At 47.8% G+C, this 8,721-nt stretch overlaps 2 protein-coding genes across 4 annotated transcripts; one reads left to right on the top strand and one right to left on the bottom strand.

Moving 5' to 3' along the window:
- Positions 1–2,062: 2,062 nt before the first annotated feature.
- Positions 2,063–3,324, bottom strand: LOC128276215 (nitric oxide synthase-interacting protein homolog). Of its 2 annotated transcripts, none has more exons than XM_053014689.1 (5): positions 3,096–3,324; positions 2,811–3,043; positions 2,441–2,747; positions 2,259–2,367; positions 2,063–2,190 (listed from the first exon to the last, which is right to left on the bottom strand). In XM_053014689.1, exons 1-5 carry the CDS (start codon positions 3,269–3,271, stop codon positions 2,119–2,121), a joined length of 897 nt encoding a protein of 298 aa, XP_052870649.1. In that variant the 5' UTR covers positions 3,272–3,324; the 3' UTR covers positions 2,063–2,118. The 2 variants fall into 2 exon arrangements, with proteins under 2 accessions (XP_052870649.1, XP_052870651.1); XM_053014691.1 differs by having other exon boundaries at positions 2,811–3,025.
- Positions 3,325–4,392: 1,068 nt separating this feature from the next.
- LOC128276214 (b(0,+)-type amino acid transporter 1-like) lies at positions 4,393–8,442 on the top strand. Of its 2 annotated transcripts, none has more exons than XM_053014688.1 (4): positions 4,393–4,530; positions 6,589–7,183; positions 7,256–7,526; positions 7,598–8,442. In XM_053014688.1, exons 2-4 carry the CDS (start codon positions 6,697–6,699, stop codon positions 8,304–8,306), a joined length of 1,467 nt encoding a protein of 488 aa, XP_052870648.1. In that variant the 5' UTR covers positions 4,393–4,530; positions 6,589–6,696; the 3' UTR covers positions 8,307–8,442. The 2 variants fall into 2 exon arrangements, with proteins under 2 accessions (XP_052870648.1, XP_052870647.1); XM_053014687.1 differs by having other exon boundaries at positions 4,405–4,530; positions 6,592–7,183.
- Positions 8,443–8,721: the final 279 nt, after the last annotated feature.

Genomic DNA, 8,721 nt, shown 5'->3' with positions numbered 1-8,721 from the left:
GGGTCACTCTTGGCCAGCGCCTATGGTCCGAAACCGGGTCGCTGCTCTCTCACCAATTCGTTCCGCCATGAAATCTTACATGGCAGGATCGCCAATGTGATATCCTTATACTTTATTATTATTCACTATGCCGCTCCCGCAGCTCTCGGACACAACCGTCCACGTCTATGTCCATCGTCAGACTGACTGCGCTCACCAATTCACACATACCAATTCCATTCCTATTCGTATATGCCACATCACCATTATCGTACTCGAAAATTTTTTCAAATGCTGCCGTAAGGGTATTAAAATTACCCGCTTTTAACAGCAATCTTGTTTCATTATTTTTAACTCCTATTGCAAGTGCTTTAACGCCTGCTTTAATAGCCATTTTTTCGGCCACCGGTGCTGGTATATCTTCCCCTATATAAGCTTGCTCTAATTCGAGCGTAAGCTTCTCAATTTCCTCGGTATACTTTGTTACTTCGCCCGTTTGCTTGGTAGCGTTAAGCTTAGCAACAAGTGTTTCGGGTGAAATTTTCAACTTGCACTTTGCTTCAAGATTCTTAATTATTTCATCTATGTCTGTTGGCGCGTCGCCTACCGCAAGTTTAGCCTTTCCTTCTAATCGCGATGAAATTAGTTGCATGACTAGTTCATTGTTTCTTTGAGATACTAATGATTTGCAAGCCTTAAGGGCTGCAATCGTATTACTTAATTTAGTGCTATCCCCATTGTAAATTGGAATTAGTACTGGAATTGTTTTTATGAGTTCTATTATTGATGCCATTTTGATTTACTAAATAGCCTAGCTTTTACCTATTACTTATTGCTGAATTTTCCTATTTACTTATTGTTTGTCTATTTTTATAAATTAAGATAAATTATTTAAAGGTAAAATACTTAAGGTTCTTAACAGTAACGAACTTGTGGTAAAGATGATGATGGTAATGCTCGACGCTGATACTCGACGCTGATGCTTGACGCTGATGCTCGACGCTGATGCTCGACGCTGATGCGATGCTTAATGCTGATGATGATGATGATTGTACTGCTTGTCGTGTGAATTCTCTGTTGATCACTTTATTTTATCACCGTCGTCGTTGGCTATCAGGATTCCTTCGCGTTTAGGTTTATTTCTCTGAGAAGGGCGACATCTTCGAGGTTCCGCAGAAAAATGCACGTTTTCTCCTTTTTTTTTTTTTATTTTTTTAACACCTTCATATGAATTTCATGTAAGCTTCTTGCTCATTCGTGCGTCAGTTTCGATTTCTTATTATCTCGGCGTTTTCTTATGCCGGTTGTACTGTGATGAGATGTTGTAACTTTTCAAATCCCATACGAGTTGTTCAATGTGAACTATGATTATCACAGAAACGGAATTCAATTCAGCCGTATTTTTCAAGAAATGTATTACACTGGTTTTGTTCAACTTCGTTTATTTCTTTCAATATTCGTGACGCTGCACGGTCGCCATGTAATAAGTTTGACAATATCCTTTATTTAAATAACCTTCGTCTTCAACTCCCGTTAACTGACTGACTCGCAATCTTCTTAAACAATACCTATATACCTATCTTAGCCTACTTAGAAGAATATTCGCTACAGTGCGAAATTGCATCTCCTTCTCTCCACCCTTCTATTTCCGATAACCATTACGGGCCATCTAGTTAAGCCGATGACCGTGAGGCCATTGCAGCATTGAAATGGCCTTCGCGCGTGTTCCAGGATGAAGGTTACGGTTAACAAGCCTCGGTCAACACACGCTGCTGACCAAGATGCAGCTTATTATCCGCCCGGGAGACACAATTTTGTGCAGCCACTTATATCGAAATCGAGGCATCGAGGGTCATGATGGCGATGGACTAGATCTGGTAAGTGTGGAATCGTCCATCGAAGGTACTTGACCGACAGTTCACATGTCCTTTGAAGCGACCTCATTTCATTTTGTTGAACTTTTGTTATGCAAGACGATAATATGACCACATCTTTCAAAATTTATCAAAAGTTTTGAGCCTCTTTTCGCTTTATTTTTTTCTTTTTATTTCAGATAAGAAAGATACATCAATAAGGCTAAGAATTTAAAATGTAAAAGATAAGTTTATTTTAAATGTATCGTGGAACAGATCGAGTAGATTACACTTGCAGACACGGCTTCTGCTCCTTGGCTTCCAGTTTTTCATTGGTCGTTGCGAAACCGGTTCCACCCTGTCGAAGGAAAAGAAAGGATAATTGCTTTGCCACCGATGTTACCGATTGGAATCAATTTTGCTAACCCTTTGCAATGGAATTATGTCGGAATCTTCGAGTTGTTCATTCGTCAACGGGTGGATCATGTCCTTCTTGATAATCTTTTCAATGCACTCGATCGTCACGACGTCTCCGCTGGATATGATTTTAAAGTCGAAAGAAAAAGTTAGCCAAAAACAGACTACTCCGGCGTAGTGTAGCGTCTTACGTTGGCTTCAGAACGGCACACGGTACCGCATTGTTCAGGATATCGTGTGTCACTGCACACATGTAGCGGTTCTCCTTCGCAATCAACGATTTCCTGTCGGACGCGTCCTTCACCAGCGTAAATTTCACATCGATCAAATCCTTCGCCTTCAGCGGTTTACCCGAAACCGGACAGTAGATCTTACTGTCCGGCTTCTCTAGCCGGGCTACCTTAGCGGACGGCGTCTGCGATGGTACCCAGAAGCTGGGCAGTTCCTTGCGCTTGCCGAGCGACACATTCGACATCGCTCCACTGGTACTTGGTTGGTCTGTGAGACACGATTCAAAGGGATTAGAGTTCCGAGGCCGTTCAAACGGTTACCGTCCATTACCGTTGGGTTTAAGCGTCTTATTAGTCACGATGTTCTTTTCAGTGGAAATGAATTTGTCAAGTTTCTTCTGCACCTCCGCATCTGCCTGTGCAGCACGATCTTCTTCGTCGGCCTTGGATTGCTTCTCGTACTCTTTCATTTTGCGGCCGTATTCATTCTTTTTCGATATGATGTACGTCAGTATCGCTTCCTTATCAAACAGATAACCATCTTTGCTGTGAAAGAGATCCGATCTGAATCGATCATTCACTAGTTACAGCCAGCTCACGGAAGCGAACAACTTACGTGATCACCGGAGTTCGGCACGGTTGTAGGGTCAGGGAACAGCAATCGAAACTTTTCACCGAATCCTTGCCGATCCGACGGGAAGTCGTGCCGAAGCCGGAGTTGGCAGCGTCCTTTTTCTTCTCGTGGTACGTGTAAACGGCTCCGGCAGTACAATTTCTGGCGTGGCGTGTCATGTTACGGTAATTTCCTTCTTTTCGGGTTGTAAATTCGCAATCAGAGAGCAAAGGATTTCGTTCGTGTTTATCAACAACAAACGGCAACCACGAAGACGTCAAATAGCGTTGCGAACAGTGTTGCCAGGCTTAGATTAAGCTTTAGATCACTTCGCGGCTTAGATCACATTGGAAAGCAAAAGGAGACCTTCTACCGCAAATAGATAGTATAGATTTCTCAAAGTATGAAATATTGTACAAATGCGGCTCGTAATTGAATCTGTTAAATATTTTAGAAAAAATCATTATTCGAATCATTACCTTAACTGATTGAGTTGCAATAATTACGTATTAGAAATGGAGGAATTTCGGGCAGGGAAAACGAACAGAGGATGAAAACGAAGAACCAGTCCCTCTTTTAACCAAACGCAAGGATACACACGCAAGGATTAATACTAAAAGAAGGGGACCGCAAGGCTGGCGAAACAGCAGGAACCGATACCCTACACAATGAAAGGGTACGGCGTACACAAAGCAGGTTCCTCGTCTTTTCTTTTCGCGCAATCTCTTCACCGCATGCTGGTCTATTTACCTTCTTAACCCTTCTCCAGATATGCTGCCGGTTGGCCCAATAAAGAAAAAGCAATGAGAAGCCGCACATCGAAACTCTTGTTGCACGGTAAAACAAGCCATCGTTGTCTGGTTTATAAGACCGAATATTGTCGTTCAACAACAAGATAAAGACTCATGAAACATACCGAATCGGCTGGTCTTATCGCATTGACACTGTTGGCAGCCCCTCCGGCACCGGGTTCAAGTGGTCTTCTTAATAAGCACTTCCCATACTCAACAGGCAAACAATAGACTGTCAATGACAAGGAATTTGCATGATGCCCGTTTCTCACGCGGGCCATTCGAAGAAAACGAAAAAGTAACATAAATCGGGAGCATAATTTAGGAGCCCTTAACACTCGACACTCGACCTGCAGCATCAAATCAGCCGCGACCACCGTCGTTGTCACAGCAACGGGGTAGCAACCTCCCGGAGCATATCGCACGTCGACGCCCTATCGCGGCGCGTGGAATCCATTACTCACTGGCCGCAACTCCTCCCGGGGTCGAGCTGCAGTATCTCGTCGACACTTGGCGGGAACGGAACGTCGTGGACCATCAGCACAGTGGTCCTAGAGAGCCCAACGATAACGGCCAGTACATAGCGGAGCCCACGAGCACCACACCGGCAGTAGTGTGCCCAAAAGTAGTGTTGTAGTAGTCAAAAGGTGAATACGAATCCGAATTTTGTGACTAATCCGAAGGAGAAGTGAAACTCTTCTCAAAAATCCCCGAAATGTGAAAAACGACGCACGTCGAACGCTGCACGCTATCGGTCCCGATTACTTCGTGGTGAGGGGATTGTTTTTCGTTAATCAGTGGCGTCGTTATCAGCGGTCAATAAGTGCGCCTCACTCGCCGGCGTCTAATGGAATCAATCAGTCCTGTGAAAAGCTTATTTGGATACGGCGCCAAAGCAGAGGGCCCCCATAATGAATTGGGTAACAACCACCACGTGGTCCGCGCGAATGACGATTTATCGTCGCCACCGAGCGGTTGATTTCCGTTTGTATAAACACTGTCGTCCGTCATTCCTTGGTTTTTGTTTGGTTTACCGCTTTGATTCTGCAAATGCAGCAAACAACGCGGGTGTTATGTTTTCGCGCCACAAAGTTTGCTTCCGCTGCGGAGCACCACACCATAGAACGCGCCGTTAATGGTGGCCAACGCGCCATGAAGGTTTCGTGAAGCAAACGGGCACGTTCTTTTATGGTCCGAGAAACTATCCGCCTGGATTGGGACGGTGAGATTAGTGTCAATTTAATCCCATTCGGCTGGATGGCTGATAAGCGAATTCCGCATCGCAGTCCACGCGGCACGCAAGCACGCACTGATACGAGTCAGTTTCAGGGGCACGTGGTGCTGCAGTCAACGCCACCGACGGGTAATGGAGTTGAACGATAGCAACGGATCAACGGATTCTGATTGGTGGTTTTCGGTCAATAGGCACCGGAAGTGACCGCGGCAGTGGCTCTACAAGTGTGTTCCCGATCAATAATATTCCCCCCAAGTACAGCAATGAAGGTGAACAAATTAATGATAAATACCCAGCGGAATCTTTCAATACCCAGCACGTGACGAAGATGATTGATACGGGTGTGTGGCGCGGCGGGTCATTAGCACCTTTCTGTTTACGAAGCCACCGGCGGCAAGGTGGTGCGATGTGAGAAATCAGCTACCGCTGTCCATTAACCTATTTATAAGTGCCAAACGATGAATTTGCACAAAAAAACCGGCAGAGTTCGCGCGACTGAAAGACGGCGGAAGTGACGCCGACGAAAAACGGTCACATCCGATGGGCCGGGCGACGGTCTAATTAAACTAACTTAAATGGGGGGAGATCATCTCCGTTCGCTCGGACTCGGTCGGATTGTTTGCGGGTAATTTTTGACGTCGTGTCACGAAAGTAAACTCCAAGTAAATTATTCATCAACCACACGACGTTGCCCCCTCAATTGCGTGGAGGTACCGAGTTGCTGCGGCACCATCATTATCATGCGTCACCGACGTCACTGCCGGTGATGATTGTATTGATTTATCCTAAACACGCTGCCAAGCCCACACTGCCTGCCTGCCTGCCAGAACTCCACAGAAAGCCGCAAACATGGCAGCATGTCGTTAATAACGTCCGCAAACTGACCATCCCCTTGGAACGATTTATTTTCTATTGGCCACATGTGGGTTGTGACGTGCTAAATATTGTTTGCCGAAGATTTATGATAGGCATAGGTCCGTGATAAACTGAATTGTAAATAATAAGCGTAAATTAATAGGTCCCCACTTCACGGGTGGCATTGTGTTAAGCAACATTCTTTAACATTCGCCGACTTGCAGACTTGCTAATCGACATGCTAATGATGACGGAGATCGGCACACCGATAGCACATTCTTGATTAGCCAATTCAAGTGAGAAGTTAGCAATCGTAGGTCATCAATAACATTTAAGGACACTTGCGCCGATATACTCGGACACATTACTCACCTCTCCCGTGGGGGTATTGCATATTAAACGTCCTCAGGCCACGAGTAACTGGACGACGTGATAAGCCCTGACCCAAGTGAGCGTATTTGTTGCTATCGAGCCACCCTGAAAAGCTGTTACATCTCTGCCAATAACCGAAGAGCATCGACGGCTTACTGCCGCGATAAGATAAGCACCAATCGCGCGCGCTGACGCATCTCGGATAGGGGTAGCCGGCGCACCACTCATCGTTTACATTTTCCAGCAGCCCAAGATCATGTTCCGCCGGCCCTAGTGCGTATCCTGGATCAACCAACGGCCGGGGGTCCTTGTGTTTGTGTGTCGCTGAAGCCACAGCAACGACGAAGCAGCCATGACCGTCGTGGCGGAACCGAAGCAGAACGGCGGTGGGGGACTGCGGCGTGAGATGGGTCTCATGTCGGCGATCAACGTGATCATCAGCGTGATGATCGGTTCCGGCATATTCGTATCACCGACGGGTGCCCTCAAATACTCCGGTAGTGTCGGGTTCTGTCTGGTGGTGTGGACCGTCTGCGGCGGGATCTCGCTGCTGGGGGCGCTCTGCTTTGCCGAGCTGGGCACGGTTGTGCCGCGATCCGGGGCCGAGTATGCCTACCTGATCGAGGCGTTTAAAAAGTCGCACTCCTTCTGGGGCCCGCTACCATCGTTCGTGTGTGCCTGGGTGTACGTGATGATCCTGCGGCCGGCCGAAATTGCCGTTATCATTCTAACGTTCGCCGAGTACACGATCCTACCGTTGCGCCATCTACTCGGGATCGAGCATCTACCGGCGGAGGATCTGAATTTGCTGGTCAAGCTGATCGGAATCTTAGGGCTAGGTAATTAATCCGGTGACCTGTGACCGGCGCACCACACTTTCTGACTCTTGCGTGACGGAACTCTCCCCGAAGGCATTATCACCTACATCAATCTCAGCAGCGTGAAGCTCTACGTGACGATCAACAACGTGTTTGGCTTCTGCAAGGTTGGCGCCTGTTTGGTGGTGATCTTCGGTGGCATCTATCAGCTGGCCATTGGCAACACGGAGAATCTGGCGGGCGGCTTCCAGGGAACCCACACCAGCCCCGGCTACATTGCGCTAGCCTTCTACAACGGCCTGTGGGCGTACGATGGCTGGTCGAGTGTGACCACGATCACGGAGGAGATCAAAAATCCGGAAGTGTAAGTGTTTCCGCCGCGCAGCACTTCCGCCGCTTGCTGTCTGTAGTAATGCCCGTCCTTTTCTTTCACAGCAACATTCCACGATCCATAATGATCGCGGTACCGATCATCACGGGGCTGTACGTGTTCATGAACCTGGCCTACATGACCGTGCTGTCGATGGGTGATATGATCGTGTCCGAGGCGGTCGGTATCGATTTCGGTGACCGTGCGCTCGGTTCGTTCTCCTTTCTCATCCCGCTCGGCGTCGCGCTGGCCACGTTCGGCTGTGCGCTCAGCATCCAGTTCGGCGTGACGCGCCTCTGTTACGTCGCCAGCCAGGAGGGCCAGATGCTGGAACCCCTGTCGTACATTCACGTGCGCCGCTCGACGCCGGCCCCGGCCGTCGCCATGCAAGGTGTGCTGGCGCTTGCCTTCATACTGGTCGGCAACATCGAGACACTGATCGAGTTCGCCTCGTTTCTGATCTGGTTCTTCTACGGGTCGGCCGTTGTGGCGTTGCTCGCGCTCCGCCGAACACAACCGACGATCCACCGCCCGTACAAGGTGCCCCTGATCGTGCCCTACATCACGCTGGCCGTGTCCGTCTTTCTGTCGGTAGTGCCGGTCATCAGTGATCCGTCGCCAAAGTATCTGTTCGCGCTCGGCTTCATCCTGAGCGGTGTGGTGGTCTACACGCCGTTCGTGTACTACAAAGTGCGCCCGAGATGGATCAATAAGCTCACCTTCCTCATACAAGTGCTCTTCGAAGTGGTTCCCACTACCAGCAAAAGCGATTGAACCTATTGTTAATAAACAAAACTTATTTTTCTAAATGCGCTATGTCTTCGTTTCGGCTTCGGACGTGCTGATCGTTGGTGGCGGTAATTTGCTTCTACGATCTGAAGTTTTCTTTATTGTGTATTTTTCCAAAATAAATCCATACAACCGGTCCATTGGCGCGACGCTCGCGGTGCATTTGGTACAAGCACCGGTACGCGCGCGCGCAAATGGTCCACGTTACAAACACAGCTCACATACACATTATGGGGAGCGAGATTAATTCTGTTGGGTCAGGGTCAGTGTTACCAGTTTGGGGAGAATTCGTCCATAGTTTGCTGGCTTAATTATGCTATCCATCCATCCCACCGAATCAGTTGTGTTTGATAAAGTTTCACAGTTATTATTTCATAATAAAAAAAATAAACACGGCATA

This window comes from Anopheles cruzii, unplaced genomic scaffold, assembly GCF_943734635.1.
Source record: "Anopheles cruzii unplaced genomic scaffold, idAnoCruzAS_RS32_06 scaffold00732_ctg1, whole genome shotgun sequence".
Lineage (NCBI taxonomy): Eukaryota > Metazoa > Arthropoda > Insecta > Diptera > Culicidae > Anopheles > Anopheles cruzii.
This window is presented reverse-complemented; position numbering and strand designations above follow the sequence as displayed.

Bases quoted from the DNA above. Each gene is read 5' to 3' on its own strand.
- LOC128276214 (XM_053014688.1), top strand. From the start codon at position 6,697: ATGACCGTCGTGGCGGAACCGAAGCAGAACGGCGGTGGGGGACTGCGG. The intron at 7,184-7,255 runs GTAATTAATCCG...CTCTCCCCGAAG, and splicing joins GATCGGAATCTTAGGGCTAG to GCATTATCACCTACATCAAT. The intron at 7,527-7,597 runs GTAAGTGTTTCC...TTTCTTTCACAG, and splicing joins GAGATCAAAAATCCGGAAGT to CAACATTCCACGATCCATAA.
- LOC128276215 (XM_053014689.1), bottom strand. From the start codon at position 3,271: ATGACACGCCACGCCAGAAATTGTACTGCCGGAGCCGTTTACACGTAC. The intron at 3,044-3,095 runs GTAAGTTGTTCG...TGATCGATTCAG, and splicing joins TGCCGAACTCCGGTGATCAC to ATCGGATCTCTTTCACAGCA. The intron at 2,748-2,810 runs GTAATGGACGGT...CGTGTCTCACAG, and splicing joins TAAGACGCTTAAACCCAACG to ACCAACCAAGTACCAGTGGA.